Source organism: Fusarium flagelliforme (assembly GCF_020744385.1).
Source record: "Fusarium flagelliforme strain FIESC 12 MPI-CAGE-AA-0113 chromosome Unknown B0J16scaffold_6, whole genome shotgun sequence".
Classification (NCBI taxonomy): domain Eukaryota; kingdom Fungi; phylum Ascomycota; class Sordariomycetes; order Hypocreales; family Nectriaceae; genus Fusarium; species Fusarium flagelliforme.
Window position 1 is genome coordinate 1,021,517 of NW_025763508.1, and position 15,345 is coordinate 1,036,861.

The following is a 15,345-nucleotide window of genomic DNA, read 5'->3' on the forward strand; positions in this document are numbered from 1 at the left end:
GGAGTGCATCGTTTTGCTGAAGAAATGCCAAGAACAATCACACTCTTGCTTCTCGATAGCATGGCAGGGTCGTTCTGAGCTATTGTCAAATTTAGCTCCGCTATTGATTGTAGTAGCTACCCAGGGATTTGAACAATGGGCAGAGGTGCCTGAGAGTGGTTGATTAAAGATGCTTTCGGTGGACTCCTGTGTAACATTGAGTACAATCACGATTCCAGGCAGTACAACAAGCAACGTTTTATACATCTTACACTGCGACTCACTTATTTAGAATCTCTCATGATGCATGTCGTGTTGTTGAGTTAAGCAGTGGTAAGTGCAGTGCCCCTTTGCAGCTGAAAGACATCACGATTGAATTGCTGGAACATCCAATGATGATGGGCATTCTGGAACATAAATGTTCTTAATCTCGATCTCAGACACCACGGTACTTAGATGATAGACTCATCGAACACAATATGTTCCTGAGAAAGAAAGACGTTGGAGTTGTTTAGATATCCATAAATGGTAAGAAGTCATGAGAGCTATTGGCCGATTGGCCAATAATGTCCACAAATGATCCGAGAGCTAATTCTACGAATCAATAGTTTCTTCTGCAAGGCCAAGGTCGATCATATGGTTTTTCTAAGGGGCGGCCCCCACCGATTAAAAGGAAGGGAGCGCTCCCGTCCCAGCTGTGACGACATTCAGAGCTGCCCTTTGGAGGCTCGGGGGCGCTTTGTTTTAGGGTGATATGGACGGGGCATTGGTTGAAGGGAAGCACAATAGCTTTCGGAAGACGCTAAAATTATATTTAGCCCAATCAATTGAGGAATAGCAGCCGTGCACCTGGAAATTGGTACCAACGTCATGGTGCGTGCCAGCCAAGGCAAAGGCAGGTGTAGGCACAGGCTAGGTGCAATAGGCTAGAAGCACAAGCACATCGCGATCGATCTGGTGAAATGCTTCAGTTTCGTGACCCCAAGCCCTTTTTTTCCCCAAAAGGCACAACCCCCCTTCGATCGAGACCCAACGATACCCAAGCCTCAGCCTCGCGCGCGTAGGTATCTGATCCTTGGAGTTGCGTCGGGATCTGGATATTCTACGCAGGCCAGCAGCTGCGTGCGCTCACATGCGCCCATGGCCAGGGCGCGCTGCAGTTGTTTTGTCATTGGTGCTCTCGTTTGATGATCGCTGATCTGATTTGCCCGCTCTTTGTTGACACCCCCCGGCTCGGCTACTACCTCCACCGTTGGTGGTTGTTTTTAACGGCTCGGCTTCTATCTTGAACCCAACGGCTTCATCTTCTCATCGAACTCGATTTCGCCCTCTCGTTTTCACCAAGCCGGCCGTGTGTGCGCGCTGTTATTAGACAGCCCCCGAGTGCCGTGCCGAAGACTCTTGCGACCGAGACGTTCGCAGGAATATCAGACGTATGGATTTTTATCAGGGAATACTCTACGGGAATTTTGAACACTCTAGCAAGGTATTGGTCATCTGCGTATTATAGAAGAGTCTTTTATGCTTTTCTAAAGTAGCTACTAGAGACTCACCAAGCCACAGTATCAAACACCTTGGATAGTAGAAGAACTCTGCCCCAGTCAACAGTGCTCTACTCTACTTCGCTGTGGGCCTAGATTATACAGCAGCATGTGTATGCAGGTGGATCGACAATTTGCTTGCGGGCATATCGGTTTTCTTAATATTCGCTGGTGTCAGAGAGTTTTCAACGGGTGCAAGGGTCCTTCGCATAAGCACGATGTTGTCTACGACGAGGAGAGATGCCCAGACTGTTTGAGGAAGGAAAGTCTTCCCAAACCATGGGTCCCGAAATAACGAAACAGCATTCGGTCGAGGAAACGGACTGGGAAACGGCTCGCGGAACGCACCCTCTTGGGTAATGATAATGAAAGCATAGATGGTGGCTGGACTAGAGAAGTCTTGGTGTTTGTCGCGAGGCTTGGAGAACATTGGACTTGGCGACTTGTTGGAGAAGAATAACAGATTATCAGAAAATGAATTACTAGAGCATTGCTCTCCGTATCATGGAGTTGCTCTCCTAGCATTGATAGCTAGCTTATGTTTAGGGTTTTGCATGCATGAGTATAAGTGCTGTTTCTAAAACGCCATGCGAATACTTAAAGAACTACGTCTAATAGTTTGTGTGTCAAGCCTGGCAGATACGTCTCCATCGTCAAAGTGTTTGTTTAACATGTTTTGGATCAGCTGTTGGAAATAGTAACAACGGACGTAAGCAAACAGTGTATCCTGCCAAGATAGTTGAAGTTGCAGTACGATATTAGCACACAGAAAGAAATAATAATCACAGAAGTACTAGATTTTTATTATAAATTGACGTGACCAAGGAAGTCGAAAAAGACATCTTCAAGGTCGTCGTGACAGTTGAGCTAAGAGCGTGGACCGTTGGCCGCTGAATACCCTAAACCTAAATCCGACCGGGTGCGGATATTAAACTTGACATTAAGCTGCGGCTGAAGAACAAGCGATCATGCATGGAAGCCGACGAACATTCACGCAAATACAGTTGAGCATGATTAAAACCTTTTCAATCCGATATCAATACCTCAAGACCAATTGTGTGTGAATCTATCATCGAGTGACAATCATGATCTCCAAAGCCCCTCAGCAAGACAGAGCGAGGAGAAGCATAAGCACACTGACTTGAAAAGGTTCCATGATATGAGACAGAACAAGGATCATGAGAGAACCCCCACTCCACCAGTGAGCTTACAGGGCTTTTTGAGTGGCCTCAATGAGGGCTAGAGCTTGCCAGCTGAGCCTAGAAGCTGTCGCTAGTCGCTAGCACGAGGCTGAGAATCGCGTGGGTTAGAAACCGTTGCCAAGACCCCCAGCTGGCAATAAGCCGCTACTGCTACTGTATCCGTAGTGACAGCTGAAACGAAAATCATCCAATGCTTGATAAAAAAACAGTACATGTTCACGCCACGTGATAATACATTTGAGGTTCATAAGTCTCAGGGTTGACTGGGAACGATATAGACCTAAAACAATTGCTAAGGAACTAGAAACAAACCTTGATTGTCTTTCACATTCTCGAATGACAACCATCAACAATACCCGGCAGCCAATGACAGCGGCCCGGCTCGGTGCGAGTCAGCCAATGGACGAGGGTCTTGGCCCATCGTACAATTCCCCTCCTCAGCCTTGCTCATCATACGATGTCGCCCAATTTTTGCTACGCCAGCGGTCCAGGACTCCCGGGGTCTTCAAGGGCCCCTGGAACTGGAACCGCACAAGACGGTCCTGTCGAGGTAAAAGTCACGCCATTGCGGCCGAAGAACATCACGACGTCGACCCGGCAGTGGGAGAGAAATCTGCTCTGCTCTGTTCTTGTTGTGCATGCATCCCTCACCCCCTGGCTCTGGTTCCGCGGACTACTCTCTCTCGCTTGCAGGCAGGAGAAAAAGGGATAGTGAACAAAAAATTAGTTGAGAAGAGGATTGCTTTGTTGGTAAATATCATATCACCAGTCATTCGTATGGGCTTGTGAAAGAACCCCATTCTTATCCCCAACCCAACGTTGGTTGCAACTTGTCCCAAAGAAACGGCTCAATCGATCAATCAGACATCAGACCCCCCAAGAAACGAGATCTCTTGATTGCGGCGAATACGACGATTCACAAGACCAAAAATACGGGTTCCTCTAGGTAGTTATTCAGTCGGTCTCAGGATTGACTCCCTCCCATTTCTCATTCTCATTCTCATTCTCGGTCCGGGCCTGGGCTTTCCAGCCAACGAACGAATTGGGAGCCGCATATGTCCGTTCATCCATCGACTGATGCTCTTACCTTCGGGGCTCCGTCAAACCCTTCACTCTTTCATCCTACATTTGGCAACCAACCGATGACCATTACTTGTTTTGCGCTCGATCTCACTATATGACAACTGAGCGGTAAAGTCCATCAATCAAGACACATACACTGTGGCTACCTTACAGAAGCCAATACCAGCATCCTTATACAGTATATACTTCCGCCACGCCAGAGTCAAAGCTCTACCGCATTAATCTACAGCAAATCCGCCAAAAAATCATCCCGTACTTTCTTGGCCCGTTCGCCTTTTCCTTGTCGCCTTCGCTGTCGACCCATCTTACAGGAGCTATCTTGTACTGTACTCGTCTTTTGCCGATCTTGTACTTCTCACCCCATTTCGTGTCTGCCTCCCTTTAAGCTCTCTGGGTCTGGCCTCAATCTCGACGACACTCCACCTCAACTAAGTTTGTCTCATTTTTTGAATCGCAAACTCACAACCAACATATATACGACTTACTCATTAAGCTTCTGCGTTTATTTATCGCCTTTACAGAATTATTCGTCGTTCCGTCTTACCCTCCACAAGTTGCTGGACCCACTGTCATATGCTTTGACAGCCAGCCCCTCAACATATCTCAACATCATCGCGACAACTTTGCGCTTGTTACATATACAATTCGATTAAACAGAGTTCCTTTCTTAACCGTTACAACCGGTTTATCAATTCGCATCAACTTCCTTTTCGCCAATTGAGTTGGCTTAAGCCTTGCACGGGTTGCTGACACAATCCTCCGTTCCGGACGACGACAAACACGACCTCAAGGTCGGGATGCCGTGTTAGCAATGGACCCTAATCTTCTTAACTTCTTCGCGGTTCCCAACAACCAGACTCTCAATAATGTTGACCAGAATAACCAGTCATCTCAGCAACAGCATGAGCCTTCACCATGGAGGCCAGCGGATTTAGAGAGTGGCATGGGCGCATCCCGCAATCAAGGGGGTCCATCTTTCGATTATCAGTCGACAGCAACGTCTGATATCTCCTTCAACCAGGCCCCTATGCCATCGCCTTACACCAGCTCACACAGTACGATACTACCTAATAGAGGACACCCCAGAAATCACCCACAACAACGGAAGCGAGAAGGACATGCGCATGATAGGAAGCGCACCAAAGTCGATACCGATTCTGCACTTGAGTCCCTGGACTACTGGATCCGATTTGATGATGATGAAGCCGACAGGACAGGAAGTTACGAAATTGACTTTTCAAAGCGTTATGACCCCATGAACAACAATGCCAACACCCACTACCGGTATGTTTAAGCTATGTATTGATGAATCAGAAGGCTGATCAGCGACAAAGTCCGGGATATGGATCGAGCTCAACGACACCAGGTCTGGGTACAGGGGTGTATGCGACTGCTCCCTCTTTCCAGGGTGCCGAGTACTTTGACGACAATGCTCTAGACAACGCCCTATCCGATGATGAAGAAGGAATCGACTCGATGAGCTTAGAAGAGCATCTGTCGAAGATCGAGACCATGCCACCGCCGGAGGTACCTCCTCGCGAGGGTCTTTACTCGACACCACTCAGTTGGGAGAAGCCAGAACCGGGTCTTCGCATGGAGCCGGATTTTGGAATGGGAAGTACTCAAGGAGGCATGAGTTCAGGATTCGGTCAGACAATGTCGGGAATGTCTGGCATGGGCAATAACCAGGTTCTCAGCAACGATGAGCAACGGAGACTTCTTGCTATTGCAATGAACACTGGTCGGACATCATCCAGCTTTATGCCTGCTACTGGCTTTGGTCTGGGATTCGGGGCTGGTCTTGGTACAGGAATGTCCGACTTTAACAGCAACATCGATTCTCTGTTTGGAACACCAACCGGAGACCGCAGCCAGAAGCAGACGCCTACGCCTAATAGTTCGAAGGCACCATCTAGGAACCAAGATATCAAGACAGAGGCCTCGAGCGAGACTGGTCTCAGCTCTTCTAGACCAGGACTATCCCGCGCAACCACTGCTACATCTGATATCAAAGGCAAGGAGAAGCTCAAGCCTGGAGACAGGACGGCGCATAACGATATTGAGCGAAAGTACCGAACGAATCTGAAGGACAAGATTGCAGAGCTGCGTGAGGCTGTCCCAGCTCTTCACTCAATACCAGAAGATGGAGGAAACGAAGAAGCTGAAGGAAGCTCAGGACGAGCGCCCAAAGTGAGCAAGGTCAGTATTTACCACTCTGGTGTTGCAGAAATATTGACTAACATATCCCAGGGTACTGTTTTGACAAAGGCAACAGAGTACATTCAATATTTGGAAAGACGTAATAGGGCCATTATGAAGGAGCATCAAGAGTTGGCCCGGCGCCTACAGGCATTTGAACAGCTTCTCAGTGCATCGGCTCGACAGCCGTTCCTGATGCCGAACCACAGCCGGACGCTCTTTGACCCAAGAGGTTTCTGTTAGAATAGACATGATGATTATGTTCCAAGCGTATTTGGGATAGTGTATAAATATACCCAGCGATGAATTGTGGTGTATATACTACTCGACCTAATTCTGCATTGATATTGTGTGATTCTTTCACCCCGTCGTTAGGGTGTTATGGGAATTGGCCGCGGAGAGCATAAGAGACGAAATTGTCTGGACACCTTATGGCGCTTTGGACCAGGACTTAGACTACTTTGTTTTGATGCTCTAAGCCTTAGAGAACAATTGTTTTGTTACCCACCTGTCAGTATATTTCGTCGTGCCTTGTTTGTTGTATTCATTATCCGGATACGGTTTGGTGATATTCTCACAATACCCGCCTAAGGCTGGGGTCTCCATGACAGTTTGCGGAGCCTTTCTTTGTTTTCGTGAACGATTGATTACCCTAAATAATGAGTATTTTCATAACAAACTTGTCAGATTTGAAAAGAGATCAACAATAATAATTAATCATATGTATGTATGAGTTCTTACGTGCATTTAATTTCACCTGCAGCGGTTGTGGCTTAACCTATTCGAGATCCCGGTCGTGAACTATCACGCGCCGTTTTTCTTTTGTTTTCAACTTGAGCTGCAATAACAGAATTGTAGGCCTAGCAACAAAATTTCAGGTGGGTCATGAAGCGTGACACAACTACCGTTACAGTTGTATCGTGAATTCAGCTCAGCTCAGCTTTTGTACTATACATTTTATACAGGCTCATGTCTCTATGGGTATGTTTATATGTCAATGTAGTACAGGTCATGATCGTAGCGCTTCAATATCGTCAACCTCTTTCACCGCTTCCGTGGAGAGGATGTAAGGTGAATCATCGTCTACGCATACGCTGTCTTCGATTCGCACGCCCATGCCCCGAAAGGCGGCCGGCCATCGGTCATCATGGGGGACGTAAACACCCGGCTCGATGGTGACGCAGTGGCCGCGGCGAAGGGTCTCGCGACGGCTGTAGCCAGGGCAGTCATGCACGTCAAGACCGATATAGTGGCCTACATGGTGGGGGAAGAGCTGGTCGATGTTGGCCATTGTAACATCGAATCCAATAGCGCGAAGTTGATCAACAAGACCCCGCGCAGTAACGTTGTGAATGTCCTCGAGTGAGAGCTTAGAACTTTCCCTGCAGAGCGAGACACTGGATCGCTGGACGTTGAGGACGGCCTGGTATAGGTCACGCTGGGCAGGGGTGAAGCGGCCTGAAGCTGGCCAGGTGCGGGATATGTCCGTAATGTAGGTCCCGTATTCGCCGCCCGCATCGATGAGAATGAATTCGTCCTCTTTGAATGTGCTGTTGTTCACCGTATAGTGAATGCAATTTGCCCTTTCACCGCCAGCCACCACGGGGATGTAAGCCGGGCCCTCACAGCCATTGACCGCAAAGTTGTAGTCAAGGAACCAGTGCAAATCCTTCTCTCGCTTCCAAGGCTGGCGCATTGCGTCTGTGATGACCCGTCCTGAGATCTGACCGGCGATTCGCATGTTAGCGACCTCTGCCTCACTCTTGACCACACGAAGCTTATTCATGACGGAGTAGAGGGGTGTTCGGGTTGGTCGAGTATCTCTCCCGGAGATGAGTCGCCATAGCCAAGATGCTGTGGCAGCGATACCGCCCTTAGAAGGGGGTGAGTCTGCGTAGATGAGCTTGGCCTTATCGAGGATCTTGGGTAGCAAGTGTTCCGCCTCGTAAATAGAATGCGCCTCATCAGCATTGAAGATATCTCTTGCAGCCTCGACACCATTGCGATATCCGTTCCATTGTTCTTCCCTCGGATTCTTGGGCTTGGCAAACATGTGGAATACATAATCGCCAAGGTTAGGACCAGTCTTTTCGATCACAGCAATAGCATCTCCTTCCATCCATCCTGTAAGATATAGGAAGTTGGACTCTTGTCGGTAGGCATGGAATACAGCACCGGACTTGTACTGTAAAGATGCGGCATGTAGGACAGCAACACTTCCATCTGTCATGGAGTGTGCCAGGGCGGCTCGACGGTCATGATATTCTTGTGCTGTAATGCCCGGTGTAAGCTCGCCGGCTTTTAGGATGTGAGGATGTGTTTCGTGGACGGGTTGTCCGAACCGGAGATCGGATGCGGAGACGGCATATGTTCGACGGGTGACCGGTATATTTGAAGGTAACGCTCGGTGAGGTTTGGACGGTGTAAGTCCTATCGTTGATATGCTTCTTGTAGAAGCAGCTCGGAGGGGTAGACGAGGACCAAAGCTCCGTAATGGAGCTCGAGGAAGTTTCATCATGACGGGATGAAGGTTCTAGTTAATCGAGCTTAAGCGCAAATCTTTCCGGCGATAACTGGAGCCTCCCAGATCAATTGAGCCTCTAGAACAATGGCAATTGTACAATCAATGGCTCTATGACCTAGATGATGACGCCAGACTCAAAATTATGACCAGGATGGCCGAGGCTAGACGCGAGACAGCGGCAGGCTTGAGGCTCAAAGGAAGATTGGATAGGTGGATGTTTCAATGCACGCGGGCAGAGTGACGCACAAGGGTTAACGTCTACTTAGATGGATGCATAAAGTTGGTCTGTGTAAGCTTTTGATTCACTACTATGCATTCCGTCCTCAAATTGTTAGCTTCAATGGGCACACAACAAAGCCTCTTGTCTTAGCTCTTGTTATTGTTTCCTATCTAAACTTGTCTAAACCTGTCTCGCTCCAAAAACCCGTCTTCGGGAAAAGGCTGAAATTATCTGTCTGGTCTCGTCTCTCCATCCCAATTTCCCGATTCACGACGTAACGTTAGTATCCTCTGGTTGCTGTAGTGGCCGTAGGCGACTGGCCCGTGCTTGGTGGTGTTTTTTGCAGTGGGCAGCCCAGCGAGCGTGCCGAACCATAGAAGGCACTCACTGAAGACAGGCCCCCCGGCAGACCCTCACAGAAGGGCCTGGAGAGGTATAGCGCTGTTGTGCCAAGCGCGACTGCAACAACATTTGCTTTGCTAAGTCATCAATCAAAGTCATTTGGCCCCGTCCCTCACTTTGGCTCGTTTCCCTCCATCCAAAGCACCCAGGCCAGGACCCGACAGCCCAGGAGAAGCGACAAAAAACACAACGACCGGGTTTGTTGTTGTTCATTATTTGATCTGTTTTTTGTCCTTCAATTCTTCCTCTTTCAATATCTGCCTCCAATCTTCTCTGATGTGCTGATATCATCTATTACCCTCCCCCTTCGCCTCCCATCGTCTTTGTCTCTGAACGTGTCAGGCTCCGCGTCGCGTGCAGTCACAAGTCTCATTCTCCCCCCAGCCCCTCCCACTACTAAGGTAGAACTACTTACCACCACCCACGATCGACGACCACCAATAACAGGCCAACTTCCGTCACGTCACCTCTGACGTTCACCATCGACTTTTGTCGTCTTGCTTATACGCCCTCTGCTCTGGCTACTCACCCCCAGAGCAGTTCACGGGCTTTATATGGCAACCATATCTCTATCACCAACACCCGGTTCCATATCGGCCATGTCTTCGAGACGGGGCCCGTTAACGAACAACCCTAATGTGGCTAATTCACCACTTCGTGGAGCCTCTGCTCTGGCTGGATATGCCAAGCAGAAGCGTTCATATGCTACCGTGCAGCGTGAAGAAACCTACGGCCAGCCGCCGCCTCTAAAGAAACAGGTTCTCGATAATGGCGTGCAGCGTGCGGTTCGATCACCAACCAGGTCAACCCGGACCCAGGTTCTCGTCCAACGCGGCTCTACGCGTCCTTCGACAAAGGAACGATCCTCGAGGACTGCCCCGACAAACGTAGCCCGTGATATTGATAATGAGAAGGAAGCATGGAAGAGACATCACCGTGCCAAGTTCCCCAAGATGGTCTTTTACTTTGAGAGCATACCCGATGACGTTCGAGCGAGGTTAACGAAAAGAGTCAATTACCTCGGTGCTGTATGTTATTCCATAACGTTTATACCGTACTGTACTGACATGCCTTTAGCGTCAAGAACCTTTCTTTTCCATCTCAGTCACCCATGTCGTCACTACTCGATCAATTCCACCCGAGAAGCCAGAGGGACATCAAGAGCAGGAACAGGTCCATCATGATGAGCATCACGAATCCGAAGAGCAACCCCAAACTATTAACCCGTCGTTATTGAACCGCAACACCGAAGCACGAAGGAAACTTCTGTCCGAGTTCCGCAACGCTCCCGCGAGGACGCAACAACTGGACGACCCCACGAAGCGAACCAGAGGAACCAAGAACAACGATGTATTGCACAAGGCTCGTGAGATGGGCAAGAAGATATGGTCTTTGGAAAAATTCCAGAACATGCTATCCGTTTTGCTCGAAGCCGAGACCAGCGTTAGCTCTTATAACTCGAGATCTGCAAGCACTCGAAGTCATTATGGCAATTCCAGAGAGCCCAGTCTGCTCCAGCTATTGCATAATGAACGCGTGAATGGACCTTCAGATCGCGACCCGACTGCTGCTCATCGCGAGTTGACTTACTTCAAGGGCCCTCATATCTATGTGTGGGATATGGACGAGAAAAACAAGCCCATTATGGTCCGGGAATACCCCAAGGTTGCGAACAAGTCGGATGGCGAGTGGCCACAGTTCCGGAGTGTTGGAAACGGCAGATGTCCTTTTGTGGAAGACAATGATGTTCCTGATAGGGATCACCGAAGGCAACGAGAACAACGGGAACAAGAAAAGGCTCGACAGGCCAAGCGAGAGGAAGCCGCACATGCTCTCAAGCCCCCCCAGGTCCCAATGCCTAAGCCGGTTACAGGAAAGCGAACTATCGCCGAGATGGAAGATGGCCAGAACAGAGTGCGTGGTGCCACACCAACTGACGTCTTCAACCCTGCCAAGGCAGCTCTTTCTAAGCAAGCGGATTTGCGACAACAGCAGAATGCCTTCACAAGTCGTGCTGCTACTGGCCGTCTTTTTGCTGGTGAACCCGTGGCATCCGGTGTGCAACCTTCAAATATTACCTCTGCCATTCGATCGCAGATGGTCTCGTCGACATCTGGTGTCAATGGAGCCAAGGCTGGAACTAGCAAAGAAGTTCACGGCCTTCAAAGGAAGGTGCTACAAAAGGCTGCTCCTGCTTCGTTTGATGTGAGCTCGCGCCGCCTGGCGGAGGTTTCAATGGACGTTGCATCTAGCCGATCAACAACTATGGGCCGACACACTTCACGACCCGCAGAGATGCAAGAGGAGGAAGTTCAGAAGACCGAGAGGAGAACACAGTCCCAACCGCTTAAGAGCAAGAAGGACCTCAAGCCCGGTTATTGCGAGAACTGCCAAGACAAGTTCCGCGATTTCGACGAGGTATGTAACCAATTTTATAAACTTGAAGTTCACGACTGACTTTTACAGCACATTCTATCACGCAAGCACCGCAAGTTTGCTGAGAATGACGACAACTGGACCGAGCTTGATTCTCTCCTATCACAAATCAAGAGGATGCCAAAGTACGCACTTGGATCTGACGAGGAGGAAGGATGGTGATGACTATCCATATTATAATACGATAAACGGCCTCTCCAACACCTCATCATCATCATCATCATCTCAGGCTATACCATGGCCTCCCACCTCATGGGTCATGATAGAGTCAAATTCCGAAAACCAACCTTTTATGAAGTCCATTTTGCGCACCTCCCTTCAGATTCCCCTGTATAAAAACAACAAGAAAAGATACTTCCTGAATTTGGTTAACTTTGCGCTTCCTGGCGGCATTTGCGGGGCAATCCTTCGGTTAGAGATGTCTCTATGTTCTTTACTTTCGCTTTCTTATACCTTATAAGCATGAACTGCATGCAACGGCGCAGAGCGGCATGGTTTCTTCTTTTTTGGCGCGTTAAACCCCCCACGGTCTGCACGGCCATTTCATTTGTCTTCTGATTGGACTGCATTATATGGTAACTACAATACCGGGGCGTTCGTCGAGATGGGGTGGTCAGGGTACATGTTTGAGATGGAAGTGATGAGGGTTGTACAGACAAAGTCCGAGCATGGAAGCGGAAGAATTTTTTATCGCGAATGCATGAAAGCAACAGCGACTGCTATATGATTACGACCAGAAAGGTCTGATGTAGATATGTGGTTAGGACATATATGTACCTACATGTTAGAGAACATGAGTACTTGAACAAACCTCTGGTCTCCCTGATACCTGTGAAGATGACTTGACTGTTACTGGAAGGTGAGTATCTATGTCCCTGACGACATCCCTATCATGGATAAGTGTCTCGGAATAAGTTCATCCATCTTATTGCTGTATGCATGGCGTTTTTAAGCTGCAGTAGTTTGATTGGAGAGTGACAGCACAAAAGTATACGGATACGCACATATTCATTCTGCACATCCTGTGTCTCTCACCGTGTTCCGACAAGGTTGTCAACGGCTTTTCTTTCTTTTGAGTTTGGTCTTGTTGCTTGTTGTCCTGATCTCAGAGTCTGAGTCGAGGCTCTTCGATTATCACATGCTGAACCGGAAATATCGAGCTCGGACAATAACTTTTACTACTTTGCAAGGTGGTAGCGAGATTTTATTCGATTCATTCAAGAGGCGGGAGGGTAGAAAATGTAAGTGTGTTAAAGTTATTGCTCACTGCTGTCCCTGACTGGCTGTAATCTATGCAGTGAATGATACGCTCATTTTTCTAGCTTAATGGAGTCTCGACTGCCTAGCTAACAAAGAATCAGCCTGTCTCAGTTAAATGCCTGGTACCCGAAGTTCATTAGTATCTCTCAAGTCTCGGAGCTGGCATTGAAGCTTTACAGCTCTTCATGATGGATCTCAGAGCTTCAGCGCATGCAGAGTCCACACTAGCCACCTGGATACGCCTACAGAACTTCAAAAAAGGAAAAGAAAAGATCATCCTCGATGGAAATAGCCTTGACATCGCCTCTCTCGTCGCAGTGGCTCGCTATGGCGTCAAGCCCACGATCAGCCAAGATGAAGACCTCGCTCGCCGCATTGCTCTAAGCGTAGATGCTCTAGCCGAATACTTATCCCACAAGTACGTGGTCTACGGCGTTAACACTGGCTTTGGAGGAAGTGCAGATGTGAGGACTGATGACTGGTTGGAGAATCAGATTGGTGTTCTTCAGCATACGCAGAGCGCTATCATCACTTCGTCGGACAGGGAACTGGGAAGTGAGACTTCTCACGTTATGCCTCGTGAATGGGTTCGGGGGGCTATTGTTGCTCGTGCGAATCAGAATATGCGAGGACAAAGTTCTGTTCGGTTGGAGGTGTTGGAGAGACTTGTTAGTCTTCTTCACCATGATATTACCCCTTTGGTTCCTATTAGAGGTACTATCTCAGCTTCGGGCGATCTCATGCCTATGTCTTATATCGCAGGGGCAGTCACGGGGAACCCAGATATCTTTGTGCAGGTTGGAAAAGGCAAGTCAGCTAAAGTGATGCCTTCGCATGAAGCGCTTCAGAAGAGTGGTCTATCACCAAGTGGTCTTGGTCCAAAGGAGGCCCTTGGCCTTATCAACGGGACAGCACCGTCTGCATCTGTTGCAAGTCTTGTGATGCACGAATCGCAGCAACTGGCTCTACTGGCACAGGTGTTGACGGCATTTGCGTCTGAATCTATGGGCGGTAACGTTGAATGGACAGCCCCCTTTATTCACGCCGTACGACCACACCCAGGGCAGATCGAAGCAGCCGCCAACATCAGAAGTTTCCTCCACGGCTCGAAGTTTGTCGTTGGTCTGGAGGACCGCAAAAGAACGGGAGATGGACTCTGGCAAGATCGTTACTCAACCCGCACAAGCCCCCAATGGATCGGACCCTATCTGGAAGACCTACTCCTTGCTCAGAGACAAATATCCATCGAACTCAACTCTACATCAGATAACCCTCTGGTAGACGCCTCAGAAAAGGATGGAAAGGCGGTTGGCGAAGTCTACTCTGGCGGAAATTTCCAAGCTGTCGCTATTACTTCTGCCATGGACAAGACACGCCTTGCTCTTCAGATGATAGGCCGCATGCTCTTCTCCCAAGTCAGCGAGATGATCAACCCCTCAACCAACAACGGTCTCGAGGCCAACTTGAACGTCAGCGACAAAGAGAACTTCACTATGAAAGGCATCGATGTTAATATGTCTGCCTACATGTCTGAGTTAGCTGCTCTCGCGCATCCGGTATCGTCGCATGTCATGTCTGCTGAGATGCATAACCAGGGTATCAATTCACTTGCTTTACTTTCGGCCCGTCGAACTATGGAGGCTGCAGATCTTGTGGCGCATATGTGTGCCTGTCACATATATGTTTCTTGCCAGGCAGTTGAAGTTCGAGCTAGTCATCGGTTCTTCTTGGAGACTCTTCATGATAAGCTGCTTAACAAGACGAAGAACGGGCCCTTTCATGCCTTTGGCTTAGACGAGGTAGCTATTGAGAAGCTAGGTGAAGAGATCTTTCCGGTCGTTGAAAAGGCATGGTATGAGAATAATGCTGGTTGTTGGAAAGACCGTATTATTCCTACAGTCGATGCTGCAATGGCACCTGTTACACAGTTCCTGACCTCTGAGGAGATCGACTGTCCCATCTCCAGCCTCGCAGTATTCCGCGGTCACTTTCACAAATCGGTCGTCGAGACTGTATCTTCCATATTCTATCCTAACATGGCAGTTCGTCCTGTCGATGTAGTTACTGAGTTGGGTGACGGCACTGCTCGCTTGTACGCCTGGGTTCGATTGAAGTTGGGAGTTCCGACGCAGTGTGGTATTGATGATGATCCACTATATAATGCGGAAAAGGGGCAGTATCCAGAGGGTAAGAAGACTATTGGAAGCTGGGTGAGCATGGTGTATGAGAGCTTGAAGGATGATATGATTGATGTGGTGGTTATGGAGGGTATCGCGAATGATTGGGAGGGGCCGGAGAGTGAAGATGAGTATGAGGAACTCTGCCAGGATTTGAAGGCAACGAACTAGAAAATAAAAGCGTCTATTAAGATCGAAAGGCTATCTCAAGAGAGTCTTTCCTAAGAATTTAGAAATTAGCAGGTATATTACGGTAGAACAGGTACCTAGACAAGACATCTCACCTCTGCATCACCTTTGTGTCCTGTAGCTTCTGTGCTTG

At 48.7% G+C, this 15,345-nt stretch overlaps 4 protein-coding genes across 4 annotated transcripts; 3 read left to right on the forward strand and 1 right to left on the reverse strand.

The window, feature by feature from the left end:
• Positions 1 to 4,616: 4,616 nt before the first annotated feature.
• B0J16DRAFT_322837 (helix-loop-helix DNA-binding domain-containing protein) lies at positions 4,617 to 6,247 on the forward strand (the record flags this gene model as incomplete). The annotated part of the gene is made up of 3 exons (XM_046125731.1): positions 4,617 to 5,089; positions 5,140 to 6,004; positions 6,056 to 6,247. 3 exons carry the CDS (start codon positions 4,617 to 4,619, stop codon positions 6,245 to 6,247), a joined length of 1,530 nt encoding a protein of 509 aa, XP_045979934.1.
• Positions 6,248 to 6,760: 513 nt separating this feature from the next.
• B0J16DRAFT_346711 (peptidase M24, structural domain-containing protein) lies at positions 6,761 to 8,736 on the reverse strand. The gene has a single exon (XM_046128488.1). The coding sequence runs from the start codon at positions 8,520 to 8,522 to the stop codon at positions 7,014 to 7,016; it is 1,509 nt and encodes a 502-aa protein (XP_045979935.1). The 5' UTR covers positions 8,523 to 8,736; the 3' UTR covers positions 6,761 to 7,013.
• Positions 8,737 to 9,573: 837 nt separating this feature from the next.
• Positions 9,574 to 11,851, forward strand: B0J16DRAFT_169413 (Dfp1/Him1, central region-domain-containing protein). The gene is made up of 3 exons (XM_046122386.1): positions 9,574 to 10,178; positions 10,228 to 11,568; positions 11,617 to 11,851. The coding sequence occupies exons 1-3, from the start codon at positions 9,705 to 9,707 to the stop codon at positions 11,746 to 11,748; spliced, it is 1,947 nt and encodes a 648-aa protein (XP_045979936.1). The 5' UTR covers positions 9,574 to 9,704; the 3' UTR covers positions 11,749 to 11,851.
• Positions 11,852 to 12,690: 839 nt separating this feature from the next.
• Positions 12,691 to 15,194, forward strand: B0J16DRAFT_417031 (L-Aspartase-like protein; the record flags this gene model as incomplete). Its single annotated transcript, XM_046133652.1, has 2 exons — positions 12,691 to 12,827; positions 12,948 to 15,194. The coding sequence occupies exon 2, from the start codon at positions 13,032 to 13,034 to the stop codon at positions 15,192 to 15,194; it is 2,163 nt and encodes a 720-aa protein (XP_045979937.1). The 5' UTR covers positions 12,691 to 12,827; positions 12,948 to 13,031.
• Between the last annotated feature and the right edge of the window lie 151 nt (positions 15,195 to 15,345).

Coding starts and splice junctions, on each gene's coding strand:
- B0J16DRAFT_346711 (XM_046128488.1), bottom strand. CDS start 8,522: ATGATGAAACTTCCTCGAGCTCCATTACGGAGCTTTGGTCCTCGTCTA.
- B0J16DRAFT_169413 (XM_046122386.1), top strand. CDS start 9,705: ATGGCAACCATATCTCTATCACCAACACCCGGTTCCATATCGGCCATG. Junction 10,179..10,227: donor GAGTCAATTACCTCGGTGCT/GTATGTTATTCC, acceptor ACATGCCTTTAG/CGTCAAGAACCTTTCTTTTC. Junction 11,569..11,616: donor AGTTCCGCGATTTCGACGAG/GTATGTAACCAA, acceptor TGACTTTTACAG/CACATTCTATCACGCAAGCA.